The sequence below is a fragment of the Perca flavescens genome, chromosome 20 (genome assembly GCF_004354835.1).
Source record: "Perca flavescens isolate YP-PL-M2 chromosome 20, PFLA_1.0, whole genome shotgun sequence".
In the NCBI taxonomy this organism is placed as follows: Eukaryota; Metazoa; Chordata; class Actinopteri; order Perciformes; family Percidae; genus Perca; species Perca flavescens.
The window spans coordinates 4,752,251-4,771,574 of NC_041350.1; the positions used below are offsets into that span (position 1 = coordinate 4,752,251).

At 42.6% G+C, this 19,324-nt stretch overlaps 1 protein-coding gene across 1 annotated transcript in view; it reads right to left on the minus strand.

Annotated features, from left to right (window-relative positions):
• The window catches only part of clmna (calmin a), a 43,595-nt gene extending 24,579 nt beyond the window's left edge, over positions 1–19,016 (minus strand). The window contains exon 1 of the mRNA XM_028566040.1: positions 18,677–19,016. Coding sequence (XP_028421841.1) covers positions 18,677–18,761 — 85 coding nt within the window. The 5' untranslated portion in view covers positions 18,762–19,016. The remainder of the gene's footprint in view (positions 1–18,676) is intronic.
• Between the last annotated feature and the right edge of the window lie 308 nt (positions 19,017–19,324).

Here is a 19,324-nt window from a genome sequence, read left to right on the forward strand (position 1 = left end):
AAGCAATTAGCTCTGGAGGCTATAAATGAACACACAAAAACTACACAGGCAATGTGTGACTCCCTTGTGTGGTTTAGTGGCGTCAATGTCTCTATGCTTTGAGAATTCCAACCAAAGCACACATGTTGTCTTGTATTCCCTCAGAGGGAAGATTAATTGATATCAGAGACACACTGATTGCATTTAAACCATTTTTGCACGGACAAAAAAAATCCCGGCAAAAGTTGGATCAGGTGTATCTTATATCCTAAACTTTATTTCATAAGGTAGTCTCGTTGACATTGAGATCTTATGGAGACCTGAGAACAAAAAAAACATTCGTAATCTCAGACAACCACACAAACACAAATTGTTTAGTCTAAGACTTAAACTGGTGTCATCTGTGAAGATAATTACCTCCTCTGAAGAGTCCATCGTGTTTTTTTAATACCTACGTGTCTTCTTGGTTACAAGCAACTGCGTGGAGGAGGGGTGGGGGTGGTGCACGATCATGGAAGGCTTCGGTCATGCGGGTGCAACGACAGTTTTGTTGTCAAAACTTAGAATTCCTCATGGGGGAAAGTCAGAAACTACGCACTATAGCTTCAATGTTAAAATATTAACCTTGAATGACAATCTGCTGTCAACCCAGATTCCTAAGTCATTGTATGACTCATAAAAAGTGACATGGGTACCATTTTGTACTCTTTGTATTTGCACTCTTCTCACTTTGTATTGTAATTGCTGAACACCAATTTTCCTTAGGATAAATAAAGCGGTATCTAATCCTATAGTTTCAATAACAGCACAGTCAAAGGATAGGTTTACTGAACTACTAACGACACAACTAATAACTACTAACATACAAATTAATAAATGCGATGTTAAATGAATGCACCGAATACAGCGATGGACAATTTGTGAATGGAGGATGACCACCGCTAACTTTTGGGGCATTTTTAGGCCTTTATTTTCACAGGATAAGAAGAGGAAGAGAAAAGTGGGGCGTTCAAGTGGCAGGATCGGAGAGAAGAGAAGAGGTCTGCTGTCCAGGGGGTGCAGGGCGGACGTCAAATAGCGCAAAACTTTAGCCAGCCCATCCTCAAATGTTCGGGAAATTGGCCCTAAAAAGGGTTGGTACCATAAATTGGCCAGTTGTCTATTAGTGTTCTGTCCTCATTGAGCCTTTGCAGGCCGTTGCTGCCCCAGAGATCAGAGTTCTCTGAGCAAATGTAAAATACAGTCACCATCGCGTCATAATGGATCAATAACAGTTGCTGTGGCGCCCCATTACTCATGGTTAGTGGGCTCAACTCAGCACCACATTAGTCTGAGCTCTCCATGTTAGACAGGCATGAAACTAATTGATTGCAACATCATCTAGACCTAAAGACTGCAGGTCTAGACTTATAAATCTGCGGTCAGATAACGAGCAGGTAAAGGAGCCACCTCTCCACCTGATAAAGAAGCAGGATCAGAAACATTCAGAGTGAAGCAAAGCCAGACAAATGCATGGCAAACACAACGGCAACTATGGTAACCACTCCACACCAAATAAAAACTACAACAGCTGTCTGCCAGAGTTACCAGCCACTGTGCCAGACTTTAAGACTAGAGGTGCCCAACCTTTTTTGGCACAGGATCCCATTTTCACCACCGCAGCTATTTATAGTAGCCATTCCGGTGCTACTGGAAACTAACAGACAGGGATTTTAATAAAGAGTTTTTGTGAGAGACATTTTAGTCTACAGTACACTCAGAGTTCTAAAAGCCAACAAGTTGACACTGATAAGGAGTTTCGGTTTGGAAGCAAGAATGGATCAAAACTTATAGTTAACTTTTGCAAGCACTTCCTTGTGTGAAGCTGTATGAAGTGTGTTGACGGGTTGGATACCATTCTAATCTAGTATAAAATCTATAAAATCTATTTACTACTCTAATCCAAATCCTTACCAATTCCCTAATATAATAATTCACCCAGAGTGTACTTACTGAGTGAGTCGACTGTTTCAACGGTCATCTAGACACTGCCCTTTGTACCATGCCTTCATCTGGGTGCCTTTATACATACACGTAAACTACCCTGGACTGGACTGATTGGCACTGTTTGACTCCCTTACTGGCTATATTAGCCATCTGCCCATTTTGCTAGGTTGCCTGTTTGGTCAATACACCACGCTGTCTTTTTGTCTGTATGGACAGTTTTCAACTTTAACTTTTCTTCAAGTCTTTATTAGTGTCTATGTATAGTTAAGTAATGATTATTCTATATTTGATATATTGTATTGCCTGTTGTACTTGAATAGATATAGAATTTGCACTGACACTATCTAGCACTATGATACCATTGCACCTTTCTGCATTTTCTTCCACACCGCTCCTTTAAACATGGTACAACCAAACTTTACTGTAAGGGCACACTATTGATATCTTCCTTTGTATTTTTGTAGTATGTGTGTGTGGGTGTCATATGTCTGTCAGCCTGAAATCCATGATGACAGTTGGATTCTTTACTTTAATCGTGTCTGAATGAAATTACATAGGAAGAAGAGGACAGTCTTTCTGTTGTGTTAATCTGAAAGTAACCTAGCTTTGGGTTCTGTCTAACCGGGACGACTTCTTTCGCTCTGATAAAACAGTAAAAAGGAACGCCCGCAGATATTCTGGAACCACCCACGCAAATCCCAAGCTCACTTTGAACACAGACTCAGGAGATGAACAGACACCAAGTGATAGATGCTCTCTGATTGACTAGACCTTTGTGCCACTGCCACTGCGCATCATAATCAGACTGGGAATATGACATTGAAATTTGCCTGAATGTAGCCCAAGGTAACAGAATACGAAAAATAGAGGAGAGCTCTTTTATTGATATATTCCCTTCAGACTGCAGTGCTGCATCAGCCAGAGGTATTACATAACAGCAAAGATCACAGAAAGGCTCTTTCTCCTCTTGCCTTTTGGGCTAACTCATCATCTTACCAGTTTATCACTATTTCAGATCTGTGTACGGATGTAAGGAAATGCAAATGAATGTTTGCAGTTACCATTATCAACCTATTATCTTAATGTTGAAATAAGATGTTTGATTTTAACTAAACCTGCCATCATATAACATATTAAACTCCATTGAACATTGTGTTTTACTACGGATAACTATAATGTTAAACTTAAACTTGACTGTTGTCTTTAAATAACCTCGACTTCAGACAAAGAAATAGTTCACCTTGGGTAATTTCTTGTGTGTGGTCAATGATGTTGACACATGACTAACATCAAGTTCACCTGTTAAAAGATGTCTATAAAGCTATAAAGAAACCATTTTAGTGTTTAATGTCTACAACTGAATGGATGGAATGAAAACTGAAAGATAGAGAGGATGGCCAATCACCATCTGTGCAGCTGAGGTTACTCATCAAGCTTATCTGTTGGAAAGGGTTAATAAGTCATGAGATGAGAGGAGAAAACTAAACAAAAGGCTAAACACAGAATGAGGTTTTAGAAATTTCAAGTACCAGCTTTAAATGTTCTTGGATAATGAGCAGATATATCTTCCAAACTGTCCCTGTGATGGTGTGTGCTCGCTACACAAATTCTGACCAAAATTTGCATTGTTGTTAAATCATCCAAACCAAAACTGTTGATGCGTTTCCTGTCTGATTGTCAGGCTGCTCACGTTTCTCACCCCATCGGACAAGGCAAGGAAACGCAAAGTAACGTGACGCAAAGTAACGTGACGCAAAGTAACGTGACGCAAAGTAACGTGACGCAAAGTAATGTGATGCAAAGCACAGAAATGCAAAGCAGAGTAAAGCTGCCTAACGCAAAGCAGCCTAACTTAGAGCAGAGTAACGCAAAGCAGCCTAACGCAAAGCAGACTAACGCAAAGCAGCTTAATGCAAAGCAGAGTAACGCAAAGCAGCCTAACGCAGAGCAGAGTAACGCAAAGCAGCCTAACGCAAAGCAGCCTAACGCAGAGCAGAGTAACGCAAAGCAGCCTAACGCAGAGCAGAGTAACGCAAAGCAGCCTAACGCAAAGCAGCCTAACGCAGAGCAGAGTAACGCAGAGCAGCCTAACGCAGAGCAGAGTAACGCAAAGCAGCCTAACGCAGAGCAGCCTAACGCAGAGCAGAGTAACGCAGAGCAGCCTAACGCAGAGCAGAGTAACGCAAAGCAGCCTAACGCAGAGCAGAGTAACGCAAAGCAGCCTAACGCAAAGCAGAGTAACGAAAAAGCAGCCTAACGCAAAGCAGCCTAACGCAAAGCAGCCTAACGCAAAGCAGCCTAACGCAAAGCAGTGTAACGCAAAGCAGTGTAACGCAAAGCAATGTAATTCAGCAACGCTTGGGAGCTGCAAATTAAATACATACAAGCTCATATTCATGGTAGATGACGTTGCAATGTGAACACTGTATTTCTATGGTTACCTGTAAAATCCTGTCTCTTCGCATAACACCACTCTGCAGTGTTTTGGTGTCTGATAAACCTTCAAACTCACGGATCTCATTTCATCATCTCCTGGTACAGAACCTAAAACAACACGCCAACATCAACGCGGCCCCTTGGGTTTCTTTAATTCAGGGCTGTATTTAGTCGGAACGCCCGGTAAGTGTCCTGAAAGAACTATCTGGAAGCTTGACAAGAAGTTAAAGCATTGTTCTACTAAAAAGATAAAACACAGCTGTACATACAGAGTTATCATCATCATATTTCTTCTGAATCATCTCTTTATACAGTAGTTGCACAACAGAAACATGGCACTTCCTTATAATCTAGTCAGCATGTTTGTATAACCACAAGTCAATAGCCAGAGGAAAGTACTTGTCCTGGTGTCATTGCCCCTGAACCACACACTGTTAGCCACTCAAACTGAATGTGCCTTGTTTTCTGAAATCAACATTTCAAATAGATTTAAATGGATGAGGGTCTACTGACAGCAGCACTATGAACCCTGTTTCAACAGTCCTTGAGCAGGACGATAAATACACACAGAAACATTACCACTCTGCTGTATAGAAGATCCACAGAAACAAGAAGACTATATAATGAATGAGGTTTGCACTAATAAGCAAAGGGTTCAACATTAGGTAAAAGCTTTTGTTACATCAAAATGACCTCTCAGAGTCAGTCTGATGAAGGAATAATGTTGTTGTTTGCCAGCAGTCAGCCAACAGTCAGTTCAGGTTAAGGTATCTTGTTTGTCTCTCCTCAGCTGCACCCAGGCCCACCCCTCCCTACCAAAATATGGATTTATCGTACCCGTGGTTGATGTCATCGACTCTACATGCATGTTTTTCTACAGCCTATGATTCGGGGCAAAGAAATTAAACTAAGAGTGATTGTATTCTCAGAAGGATGACGGAGTGTGTTCAAAGTGAGGGGAGAATACAAAAGACCTCCTGAGCTCCTTCTTCTTCTTCTTCTTGCCTGCAGTCACGGCATACTTAACAGACAACACAAAGTGATCATGGGAGGCTTTGATCCCTCAGATCACATCAGCGAGATTTCGCCTTTGAGAAAGCTCCTGTCTGAATTTGTTTAACTGACTGAACCGAGAGCTCGACACAATACACATTAGCTGATGTCATCCTGCATCTAATATTATCCACATTCCAGCAGATTACACAAACCAGCAGCTCCTAAATGTTTTCGTGGGTACGGTTGAACTGATAAGCACCTGAGGATAAGGAATAAGGGAAAACAAATACAGTTTTTACCAGGAGCTTGAAGGCAAACTGGGCATTACCTGTGCACTTTTAAACTGCTCCTTTTTCCTTTCAATAACAGGAAAACAAGAGCAACGATGGCATGAAAGCTTTTTTCGGACTGCGAGGGTAAAACAAAGTTGAAACATCAGGAGAAAGAGCAACAGCAGCTCAGGTGGAATCAGGGTGAAAAATGTAAAGCAATCCCTGGTGGGTGGGTATTTTTGTGTAGTGCTTATACCTCAGTGAACACCCCCGGTGGCCGCAGGTCAACCCAAGAGCTTTGTCTCTTGGAAACGCTGCGTGGTGAGGCACACGGCTCTGCGGTTAACCCTTTGAAGGCAGACTGTGCTCTAAGTGTAGCGTGCTGTGCCATTTCTCCGGGGCCCCGGCAGTGGAACCACCTGCATCTCATAAAAACCAGCCTTCCAGACCAATCATAGACCGGAGACAAAGAGTGATCTTACATCACCAAGCGGTGGAGGTTTATCTCACAATATAACCACTGACCTTTTTCAAAAGAGGCAAGGTATTTTTAGAAGGTGGGGGAAATGCACGGCTTTTTAAAAAAAGGAGCACTTTTCAGGCTCGTTTCTGAGCACTTGCTACGGAACAGTAAAGACAGTGGGAGTGAGTTAAAGCTGCTTTAGGCAAGAGGAACTGATGTCAGAATGCACTTAAACAGTTGGGCAACAACAGGAAAAAAAAACATTCTATTCAAATGACTTAACCAAATTATGGTTAAATGGTTAAAAATGTAGAAATTCTTCCAAAATATTACAACTCTGGAGTTGATGCTGTGATAGATCAAATCTCTCTATGGAGAGAAGACCCAAACATGGTGTTCTCCCACGTACTGTACCTTCAGAGTGCCTTGCATTTGTCTATATCACCAGGCAATCAAAAGATCAGTCGGTGACATCATAGTCTGGATCAACGGAAGTACATTTCCAGGATAACTGCCTGACATGGCTCTCCGCTGTTGGTTCTCTGTGTGTCGCCGTTCTCAAACTCAGTCCGCTTTGGGAAAGCTAGCGAGCTACATGCTGAAAATGTCACCTTTTAAAAGACATTTTGGATCGTGCAACAAGACAGGCCTGCTTGGTCCTTTCGGGGGAATAATTGTAAAGATTTACAAAGAATATGTTTAGGGCATTTCCTCTCTAACTGGGACGATTGGTGGGATTACTGTGGACAAAATCAAATTGGAATCAGCTCAAATAAAGATAATAATACATTTTATTTAAAGGAGTCTTTTTTTGGTACCCAAGGCCACCGTACAGTCATACATAAGACATTTAAAAACAGCAAAAAATAAAGAATACAACAACAATAACAACAACAGAAAGAGGCAGAGCAATTGACATCAAGTGGAATAGGCCGTTTTAAACAGAGTTTTGAGTTGCAATTTGAAATGGGGGGAATGAATCGATGTTTCTGAGTTGGGGTGGTAATGAATACCAGAGACGGGGAGCAGAGCGGCTGACTGCTCTGCTCCTCATGGTGGTGAGACGGGCGGAGGGGACCGACAGGTGTATGGAGGAAGAGGATCTGAGGAAGTGGGACGCTGGAGGAGATCAGACAAATATGGGGGGAGCGAGTTCAGGGGCGATTCTAGGATCAGACCTTTAGGTGGGCTCAGCCCCTAATGAGAATGTGACACGGATACAGTGCCTTGCGGATACAGTGCCATGCTAAATCAGTAATTTCATTATCCGATAATCTCTGAGCTACTGAACAACAACGTCAGCTAACGTTTTTTGACACTACGATGGAACTAAACATGACACTTTATAAGTCACAGGAATAACGACCAATTTGACACAGCGTTCCAACATTCAGCATTTTTAGTGGCGCGAGTCTGGCACAACATCTTCTGATTGGCCAACACTACGTTTCTGATAACCCTTTCCTCGACTGGATTACAGGTTCATAGCATCGGAGACAGACACACAGGATAGTTAACCTGTTTCAAGCCCTTTGAACCTGTAATTGGTTATCCTCTGTCACTAATAGACACACAAAAATAGTTTTTATTAATTTTTAGGGGGGCTGAGATGAAATTTAGGGAGGCTTGAGCCAGATCTGCTCCTATCTTAGCAATATTTTAGAGCCAGTATACCTGTAGAATACTGAATTGGCCTCTGGCTCCCTTTTCTACATTTTGTGAAGAAATGGAAGTGAAGAAACTGCTTTATAAGGATACCTTCAACAAAATTTCTGGAGCATACCTCCTCCAGTGCTTTCATCACCTCCTCCGCAGAAACCAGGTGTTTAGTCATCATCTGCTTGTTCATCATGTGGCCTGTCAGCCCACACTTCAACACACCCACACAGAGCTTCTATCTTCAGTTTCAGTTCATCACTTGCAGTAAGAGAAAGGGATGTTATACAATCTGAATATAGGGTCTATAATGTTTCCCAAAACATAAAATTGCAGATTGTCTAATGCGTTGTGTTTTGCTGCTATTGGTTTCCATTCATTGTGCCCCCATTAATCCAGCACATTCAGACCCGATGCCGATACTGGTTTTGGGTATTGGCTCATACTGACCATACCGATCTGATACCAGTGTTTAATTAATAAGATGAATGCCTCACTGTGTGGAAGAGACTAGGGTTATTATTTCATGTATTAAAGGACACAACTTGCTTGACTTAAACATTGCTTTCCTAACATTTTAAAACAAAATGGAACAAATAAATACACATATTTAAATTTACTGAATTGTTATCTATTTTTTACTGAATCCGATAGATCTGCCTCATTGTCAAAAGAAATAAAAATATACATTTCAAAAACAACTACACAGGATTGTACTGAAGCTTTCAGGCATTACAAGAAACACAAAGAGGGATAATTGTAATCATAGAAGCCTAACGAATCAAAAACTGTCATTTACCTGTTACTAAGAGTTTCCTAATGATACCCTGTTATGAAATTAGACGATGGAGCTCTCTGGAGGTAATCCTCACTAATTAGCCTGAAAGGGAGGAGGAGCAGAGGCCCTTTTCAGACCTGGCATTAACATGTGTCTTGGGCGTGAATGCACCAAAGATGCATCAAGGACACATTGAGGTCCACTCAGACCACATTTGGAGGTGCTTCTACCATAAAACAGGTAGTCTACATAGTTAAATGCTTTCTGCTGTTCAGTTCAAATATAAACGACACGGATGAAAGATTTGTTGCTGTGTTTTAGTTTGTAGTTTGTAGTTTATCGACTGGATGCTCTAGCCGTTCCACCTACTGCCCCGCCTGTGGCTTATGGGATACGCTGAATCGCGATCAATGGAATCACAAGCACTGTCTTGACTGGCCGCGGTGTCGCCGGAACGGAGCACAGATGCTCCTGGTGGAATTTAGGCTAACTTTTAAGCTAGTTTGAGCACTAAAATACTTTTTAATACTTTTTTCTTGGAGGAAAACTAAGGAGCTAGGACTGTTTATTCTATATCGACGACGTTTCATTGACGGGATTGTTCCGCCGGATGTCCGTCACCTTCCTCTTTCTTTGTGTTGCCATTTTAAACTCTGGTGGATTTCTGAGGACTATGGTTAACTGCTCCTCAGATCTCTGCAGGGTAAATCCAGACAGCTAGCTAGACTATCTGTCCAATCGGAATGTTTTCTGTTGCACGACTAAAACTACTTTTGAACGTACACGTTCACCACAATACACATTAGCTGAAACCAAAACAAGTTCCTTCCCGAGGCTATTTTGCAGCACCGTTGCTCCGTCCGGCGCTTTTCACGATTGTGATTGGTTTAAAGAAATGCCAATAAACCAGAGCATGTTTCTCTCCCATCCTGGAATGCTGTGTGGACTAGCCAGACCCTCCTCCGCAGCGTTGTAGAGGAGGACTAAGTTAAGACCAGCACAAGCTGGGACTGACACACCCCTTACTGGGCCAATTAGGAGCTTGTTTTGTGAATATAGCCCTGGACTAGAGTTGCTGTATTTGAAAGCCATCTGGGAGCATGCACAATGCTATTTCATTTGTAGCACACTGCAGTCTTTTAGAGTGCAGTGTGTGTGTGTGTGTGTGTGTGTGTGTGTGTGTAACATGTGCTGCCTCATCACAAATTCTGCAGTTACTCAGTAAATATTAGCCTGAGGGTTTATGCAGAGAACGCTCATTTGCTGTGAATCAAGTGGACACCTGAAACAGTTTACAAAAGCTTTGCCGCGGGAACGACTGGAAGAGGAAAATCAAAAAGAATGAAGGGGGATGAACTGAAGAGAAGGGATCTTTGTTGTCACCTCCCCCCTCTAACCTCCAGGAAAGTCATAGCAGAAGACTTTGTGAAGGCTGAGGCTCTTTGCCATACACCCAGTTCTAGGTGTAGGGGGACTGGGCACAAGTTCAGGAACGCCACATTCTGCAGCAGCAGCAGAGGCTGGGCCGTCACCGCTGTCTGCAGACAGTCTGACTCGGACAGCGGAGAGTCAACAGAGAACAGTGGGAGAAGCCTCGGTGTTTGGCTTGTCTGGACTCGCACGCAGCAGTTTGCTGTTCAGCATGCTGGTTTATGGGGAATCCTTTTACATGTGTTGTACATACACACCGGCAGATGGCTTAACACACCTTCACACAGCTTTGAAGAGCATCCGCACAAAACCCCCCCAATTTAGCAAGTGTCTCAAGCTTCGCAAGCACTTATTCTACAAATAGCAAACACAAAAATGTATTTATTGAGCACAGGACTGATTTTTGCTTGCTTAATACAATAATTTCTTTGTGATTAGGGTTGGTCATCGAGAACCGATTCCTACTTGGAATCGGTTCAAAAATTACGATTCCAGTGGAATCGTTTCTTTATTGGAATCGTTTGGCGGATTTGGTTTCAAATCTGATCATGGATTCCACATTTAACATGCGCAAGTTTTGGTTTCCGTAGCGGCCAGGCGCTTGTTTTGTTGCAGCTCTGGAGCGCAGTAAGCGGCGCTCTGGCGTGGCTTTATTTTACGTAGAAAAAGCCCGGTGAAACTGCAACCCACCATTGAATCAAAATAAAACGTTCCTTTTATTTGTGAAATAAGCATGTGAGCCGTTTCAATTCCACCCCTCAAAGAATCGGAATCGAAAGGAAGAATCGCAATTGGAATCAGAATTGTTAAAATCCAAACGATGCCCAACCCTATTTGTGATAAAAAATGACACTTAAACACTTAAATTCCAAGGTTGACAAAAATAGTGCCAAGAGAGTTTACATTTAGAAAGCTCACTGCCCCAAAATACAAAAAGCAATACTTTACAATGATTGATAGCAAGTGGTCATTGTGTAACCAGGTTAACTACATATGGTTAACAAAAAAAAAAAATAATGCCTCTGCCTAGTGGTTATTTTACAATTTTACAATGGCTGAAAACAAGATAGATAGATCAGAGGGAGACAGAGGGCAGAGATGGCGAGCAGGAAAAACCCCTGAATGTGCACTATCGATGATGTGTACACCGTGTTCACTGGAGGCATTTGAAGCAAAGGGTCAAGTACAGGACAGAACACCACGAGCCACGCTGTTATCAAAAACAAACAGTGTCCTTTAACTGGTGCCGTCTTTCTCACCCGTTCCCCAAAAGAACTTGGGTCAGTTCCTCTTCTATCAAATGCACTTTCAAGAGAATTCTTAATTCGGTTTCTGTCGGCGCATCCACTTGACGCAAGCTTTTGGTGATCGCGCAGTTGCTAGTAGCCAAGGAGGACACGGAGGATGAAAAGAACATGATGGACTCTTCAGAAGAAGAAGTCATTATCTTGAGATTGTTATGCAACAGAAATGCCGGTCGGCCCGTCTGTCACTTTTTTTGGGGGGGGATTTTAGTCTTTCTGCTGAATGTGTAGGGGTTTTCTTCACAGCACAATCACTGACTGAAACATTTCGTGGGAGCTTCTTCGGGTTTTCAGCCACGCATCCACCTGTTGCAGCAGTCCTCGTCGTCTCCAAAGCTGAATGCCGCTGTTGTCCTTTCTCAGCGGTGACGTAAAACGCATCACTCGAGGCTGTTGCGCGAATGTCGCCCGACTACACCATTTTGGAAACGTAGCCGTCCTGTCCTGAGAAATACAGCAAGAGTGTTGTTGTGGCTCACAGGCTTAATTTTGCTTTGTAGCAACTCTTTTGGCAATGGCGTGAATGTAACGGACGTTCATTAATATAAAATGATCGCGCGCGATACCTTTAAAGTGGCAAATGAGCAAGTTGGTATTGCGCTGTCATACAGTTGTTGGACTCACATGAGACGTTTGCCTACGTCTTTCATACGCCACACCCAGCATTTGGTCTGTTAAATTTGTTAAGTGTCGAAGCCCCGGCCAAGAGAACCCTGATGACATCATCGGAGTCATACGGTCATCTAAAAATAATGCACAGTCTCCAGTACCAGTTTTATACTATGATATAACCACTAGGCCTGTATGAATTGGCAGCCAAGCGCTTGAGCTCTCCACAGTACGGTTACTGTTCTCCGAGAGAGAAACCTGGATCCCAATGAGGTGGGAGGCAGTGTGTGTGTGTGTGTGTGTGTGTGTGTGTGTGTGTGTGTGTGTGTGTGTGTGTGTGTGTGTGAATGTTTAAGCTCAGGGACCAGCCACTGTAATGCTGAAAGGGAACTGCTCTCCCTCTCTCCTCGTCTCATCAAGCGTTATGTAACAGCCTCCAGGCCATTGTTTTAAAGCACTGGCTGCTCTTCCAGCTTTCATGCAGAAAATCGCAGCCACTCATCATCAGATGGCTCAGGCTCATCCGTCAGTGTTGCAGACATTATGGACACAAACGCACTAAACTTAACTAAAACCTCTTCCAGCAGAGAGACCCTATGTTGTGGAGCTGCAGTAGTAAGTGTATCACATCCTTATAGGCTCATACTGCCTCTGTCCAATCCAAGCACTACTCGGAATAATGGAAAAACTAGTTGTAATAAGTGGTAATAAACCAGAATTATCCCTTCTTTTGGATGGATACTGACTTCAAAACCAATCAATCCTACCTAATCAAACACTGGACTCGAACAGAAATAAACAAACCTGACATTTTTCCTTAACTGTTACACAGATATATGACAAGAAATATAACTAATATTATTTGTTGTCTGTACACATTCCAAGACATTTTGATGTTCTTTTGTGTTGTCCCTGACTTCTAAGCCAAGATTGTGTTGCAAAGTTGTGCGTTTCCAGGGCAACGGTTGCTCACCAGGTGCAATTCATCAGACTGGCAACACGTCATTAGAGCCGTTTTAGAAGCAAGACGCCCCAGCTCAGAGTAATTTCAGTGTACTGATGATTGATTGGAGAAGTGAACGTGAACACAGATTATGAACGATTATTTCGCCCTGTAGTCACCAAAGTAAATATTGAACACATGTTTCACAAGCCACATATCTCCAGAACATTCTGACACTAAAATGTCATTTTTCAGACGGATACATCATGAGAAAATGTACGTTGTTTGGGTCTCAGGAACAAAACTCTCGCGAGATCTGGCAACACAGATAAGCTAACCTAAACTACTCGCGAACGGTCTAACATAACTCATTTTCGAAATGGTAAATATGTCTCTTAGCAATGTTAGCACACAACAAAAAAAAACGCTACGGCGAAGGGTTGCTGTGTAGTTGGCTGCACCAACATTTCATCCAATAACCCTGATCTCGGATTTGTTCCCCTGCCACGTCTTAAAAACGATCACGATGGGCTTTGGCTCCAGGCTATAGACCAGACCGGCATCGCCGAGGCTCCGTTTTGAGGGAAAGAAACGTCCTGTCACAACACATCAGGAGAGGAACAGGAAAATGCTGAAAAGCTGTTGCGCAGCGAGTTAATTGAGACTTTCACACTGAGATTTGAGGCTCATAAGATATGTGAATATTCACAGTCAGTGTGGTAAAATCTATAAATAAATATGGCACTGGTTCCTAAACCTCCGATATAACCGGACCAAATGACTACGATTGGGCATTGAGAATCAGTTCCAAATTGAAATTGAAAATTGTTTAAAAAATTACAATTCCAATGTAATCGTTTCTCTATTCGAATCATTTCAAATCCGATCGGTTCCAAATTTAACACAGGTGAGTTTGGTTTCAGTAGCGGCCGTGGTATTTCCAGGCACTTGTTGCGTTGCAGCCACGGAGCACAGTAAGCGGCACTCTAAAGTGTGGCTTTATTTTATGTTGAAAAATTCCTGTAAAACTTCAAATCCACCCCTCAAAGAATCGGAATCGATAAGAACCAGAATGGAAAGGAAGAATCAGAATCAGAATTGTTAAAATCCAAACGATGGCCAACCTAACAAATGACGACGGAGATTTCGGTGCCACTTAAATGCCTGCGCTGCCGCCGGGTGCTCCGTAACGGACATCACAGTCATTGCTGCACGTTACGCTAGTTAACATGACTCCATATGATAATGTTGTTCTGTTTCTGCTGGGTGTGGAAATATGGCAACTGTTTACATTACATTTTAGCAGACACTTTTATCCAAAGCGACTTACAATTTGCTCAGGGACACATTGGTTGATATATGGTCTCCCTCACCAAAGGCACGTGCCATATCCACTGCGCCATCACCATCTGTTTCCTACTGTGTTAGCCATATCAACTTTGTAAGGTTGATACATACAGTATGTCTTATCTATGCTAGTCTTATCGTGATCACTGACTTGCAGGCCTTGTATTTAAAGTGCTCATATTAATCAGGTTCATAATTGTATTTAGAGGTTGTACCAGAATAGGTTTACATGGTTTAATTTTCAAAAAACACCATATTTTTGTTGTACTGCACATTGCTGCAGCTCCTCTTTTCACCCTGTGTGTTGAGCTCTCTGTTTTAGCTACAGAGTGAGGCATCTCACTTCTGTTCCATCTTTGTTGGGAGTTGCAGACAGTACCTAGGTAAGGACTAATAGCCAGTCAGAAGCAGAGTATGAGGGCGTGCCCTGACAGTACCTAGGTAAGGACTACTAGCCAGTCAGAAGCAGAGTATGAGGGAGTGCCATGCTAGCAGCTAGGCGAGCATTATAACGTGTGTTACAAAGTGACCACGTTGGTCTCTGAAGTAAAGGCTGGACTACAATAGAGCTGTTTGGAGCAGTTGGTGAACAGAGTTTTCTGTTGGAGAGGGTAAGTCCCTTTGGGGGGGGGACTTTGGGCTTTTTCACTTTGTAAACCTATAACATGCACAAAAAAGATATATAACACAATAAAGGAAAGGGAAAAAAGCCAAAAAGCATAATATGAGCACTTTAACACTCCGTCACTGCATGCTGTTACACTATTCTTACTTGTAGTCTGTGCCATCATATAATACTGTAAGAAGGGATGGTTTTAGTATTGGGAGATTTCTAGTTCTTGCCTATTAAGAGGCTTTGGCATAAACTGGGTTAGAGCTGAACAAAGCTTTCATTCTCAACCCACTCATTAAATCAATTACTTCCACTTTAAAGAGCAATTGTTGTTAGTCTGCTCCTCTAATCTCTGCAAAGCCCTGTTTGGCTAACATGCAGCACTTACAGTATACTCCAGTTCAAACAGCAGGGCAAGTCATATTTCAAACTTGTTGCTCATTATTTAAACACTGGCCTGTGTTCCAGTGTGCTCTGCAATGTGTACAATACTTTTGTACCAAAAGGTTTTTAACTACAGCATACTGCCGTCCTTGGACTTTGTCTGTCTATGGTGCATTTGCAGTAATGCATTTCTAAATAAAATTTAAAAAAGTATTATTAATCTTTCAAAATTTCCAAAAGACCAATTTTCCTATAGGAAATTTAGGAAAAAAAACATCAAGTTCATGCAAAGATAGAAACCATTACAAATTTTAAAAAATATATACTTTTCGCTGTTGCACAGGAGGATACTTTACAAAATAAAAGAAAATTTCACAATAAAACACCCAGGTTTATGGTGAATTAGCTGTCTTGACGTCTCAGCGGCGTCTAGAGCGAGACAGGTGAGTAAGGCGCCAGTAGCCTACTTAAGTCACTGGCGCCTGAAGTTGCTTTTACCAAAATGGTTTGCCAAATGAATGTAATGTAATGACCAAGAAACTTTCACTCTGCTGCTGATTTGACAGTTGTATTCACAGACATTTACCCATAAAACATACACACACAATGCCAATTCCATAACCTAGTTTAAGAAAAGACAATGTTGTAAACAACCATGTAGTTGCTTGTGCAGGACAAAACAGGAATGCTCAAAGAAAGTCCGCACAACTCAGAAGAATTTGTGAAACATCTTGTCACATTTTTTTTTCACACCACCCTTTGAAAAAAATGTGTAGCCATCTTTAATTGTTAACAATTCCATCATCTGTCCAATATGAAGACTAAAAACAATAGGCGATTCATGCTTCTTTAGAGGAACACGCCGACTTATTGGGACCTTGTCTTATTCACCGTATCCCCCAGAGTTAGATAAGTCCATACATACCCTTCTCATCTCTGTGCGTGTTGTAACGCTGTCTGACGCCCCCACCGCTAGCCTAGCTTAGCACAGATCCTGGAGGTAACCGGCTCCATCTGGCCTACTGCTCCCAATAAGTGACAAAAATAACACCAACATGTTCCTATTTACATTTTGTGATTTGAACAAGGCCACTATGCTTTTACTATCTAGTAATTGTTGACTATTACTCCAACTCTGAGCGAACTCTCTGCTCCTCACCACGGGGCTTCTCAGGTGCTGCTAGCAAATCACTCCACCCAAGTAGCAGAAGTAGCAGTGCTTCACCCTCTGAGAATATAGTTCCCAGTATGTATACAGTTAGAAGATGCCTGTGTCTCATGTGACCTTGTTATTTGTACACGACTATACAAATCACAACATGTAAATAGGAACATGTTGACGTTATTTTGTCACATATTGGGAGCAGTAGGCTAGTTGGAACCAGTTACCTCCAGGATCTGTGCTAAGCTAGGCTAGCGGTGGGGGCGTCAGACAGCGTTACAACACGCACAGAGATGAGAAGGGTATGTATGGACTTATCTAACTCTGGGGGATACGGTGAATAAGACAAGGTCCCAATAAGTCTTTTGTAAGTTTAAGTTTTTGTTAAAAACACAAAACAACTAAATGGGGATAGGTAATACATCTGATTTGATGTACTGCTTTAGTATTTTTTCAGGGCTCTGCCTCTCACCTGAGACCATTGTCGACGCATATGCAGGACGCAAAAAACAATAATTTGTTGCACTAGTCGGGACATCTTACCATGCCAACGTTACAATAAAGGTTGCCTAAATGCCATGTATATACATTTGCTGTCAGCTTACTAATTGAATGCGCGTTTTGTGTAGATTTGGACTTTGATACGTTTTATTCCACTTTGTTTGAACTGCGAAGTTCACCTCGTTCACCTGTTTGGAGCTGACTGGTGAATGTGACGCGCGTATAGGCCTTGCTGGATACACCGTGACTCTGTTTTTGAATCTACTGATCGCTGTGGATTACTTTTTTTCATGTCATTGGATTACGGCAAAATACTGATCTTTTTTCTTAACGTGTCTTAACGTTTTATGGTGCGATTGCGCTTGGTTTCTGCGTTTGGAGAGGCATCTTAACAGACTGGAGGTCCAACACTGATTGTTCACTGTTAACCTACATGTTAGTTGAATTTAAGTGTCGGGGCATTCTGCCACCGTCTGTCTATGGTGCTCCAACACAGCCGTGCCCACGGGCGTCAGTTTAGTTTGAAATGTGCTGGGGACAGAGACGCATTCGGAGGTACATTTCCAGAAGTGCTGGGTACAATGACGCATACGCTTTTTTCTCTTTCGCGCAGGTCAGGTTTAATGTACGTAAACAAAGACCAATGATTACCAAATTTCTCTCTAATATTTCTCCTCATAACCACGTTAAACTGTCAAAAAATAGAACCCAAAGTCCAATTATTATGGACGTTATCTGACATTTAGCGTTCTGCTTCACATTTTCAGCAGGGCAGCGGAGCAGCTGTTGGTTGACTCCCAACGGTTCTCATGGGCTTTATAAGTCCTAACATTAAAAATCTTAATGTGGTTTAATATACCTAAACAACGATCAATCATCACCACATTTCTGGTTAGATTTTTTTGACAGTTTTCAGTGGTTATGAGGAGCAATATGAGATAAATTTGGTAATCATTGTTTAGGTACAAGCTTTTTCCTCGCCATAACCTGTCAAGTTCTTTTGACAGGCATAAGTGTTCATTTCAAGATATGGCCAGGATACATTTAAATTGTTACAATGTAAATTCAAATCCGCTTAAAAAAATAAACATATGTTTATTTAGCATGGTTTTTTTTGTCCATATGTGATCGTGCTGTGTTCCCCAGGTCTCAGTTGCTACAATGAGTTTTTTTGTTATTTTTTGCCCCCCCCTGGTTCGAATGTCAAACTCCGCCTATGTATGAGACCACTAATCATGTTCAGCCCTAAAACTAATGTCTCCTTTACATAGTCAAAGTGTGTAAGCCCGTATGATGCTTCCAAATGAACTTTGAGCTAGGTACTATTTTCAGACTGCACTGGGACAGAGTAGGGCCATTAAACACTGTTTACATTCTTCGCTCTTTACACACAATGTCCACTTTATGAATGAAATACCTCCAAAGAACACACAAACACAACACTGCGGGCACTTTGTGTAGCCTACTGATTGCGTGTAGCAAGTCTCTTTATTGTAGCCTATCGCCACAGTTCTTATATGCGGACCTGTTTACCAGCTCCGTATGGAAAGTTTGGGACTGCTGGCGCGTGCTGAAAAGCAGCCGAAACACTAGTATGTGAAGTTCCCCAAATCCGAAAGCAAGCGATCCTGAAAGTCGCTCGCAGCAAGAAAACACACACACACACACACACACACACACACACACACACACACACACACACACACTTTGCACTGAGGTTGTGCATGCGTGTCCGCGCTCCCACAGCTCACTGTGTGTGTGTGTGTGTGTGTTACCGCAGTAATGTCCCAGTGAGAGCCCGTCGGCATGCTCATACCTTGCAGATTCTGCACTCGGATGTCGCTGATCTGTCCGATAAATTCCTCCCGCTCGAACCAGTCTTCCCACTCGTGTCCAGCCATCTGGAGCCGCGGAGAGTGCTGCAGGGATCGGGGAGAAGCTGCTGCTGTTGCTGCTGCTACTAGCGGACAGGAGAGCGGTCTATTGTCCGGCCGGGCCGACCGAGAGCCATGCAAGCCCGGGTACACACAGGCTGAAGGGGGGGGGAGGGTTTCACTCACTGGCTGGTGTTTACTGCGGGTTTCTCCCCCGTCACATCACAGCACAACACGGCGGGAGACCGCTGGAGCTCCGGGCAGGAACGAGCTGCAGCACCTGGTTGGTATTTCCGAGGTGGGATGGAGCTGATCCAGTGCGTGCCCGCCCTCTCTCTCTCTCTCTCTCTCTCTCTCTCTCTCTCTCTCTCTCTCTCTGAACACAATATTAGGATGGATTTACATGAGGCTAATTATATGCAGTGGGACACTTTCTGAAAATGTAGCCTACCTTCTGCTCATTTTTAATTATGATCCAAATGTCTTAGGCCCTCATATGATACAATTCTAAATACTGTAGCTTAAGAGCTTCACTGTACTTTACAGAAGAGATACAGAAAGAAACATTAAACACACGATGGATGGATGGA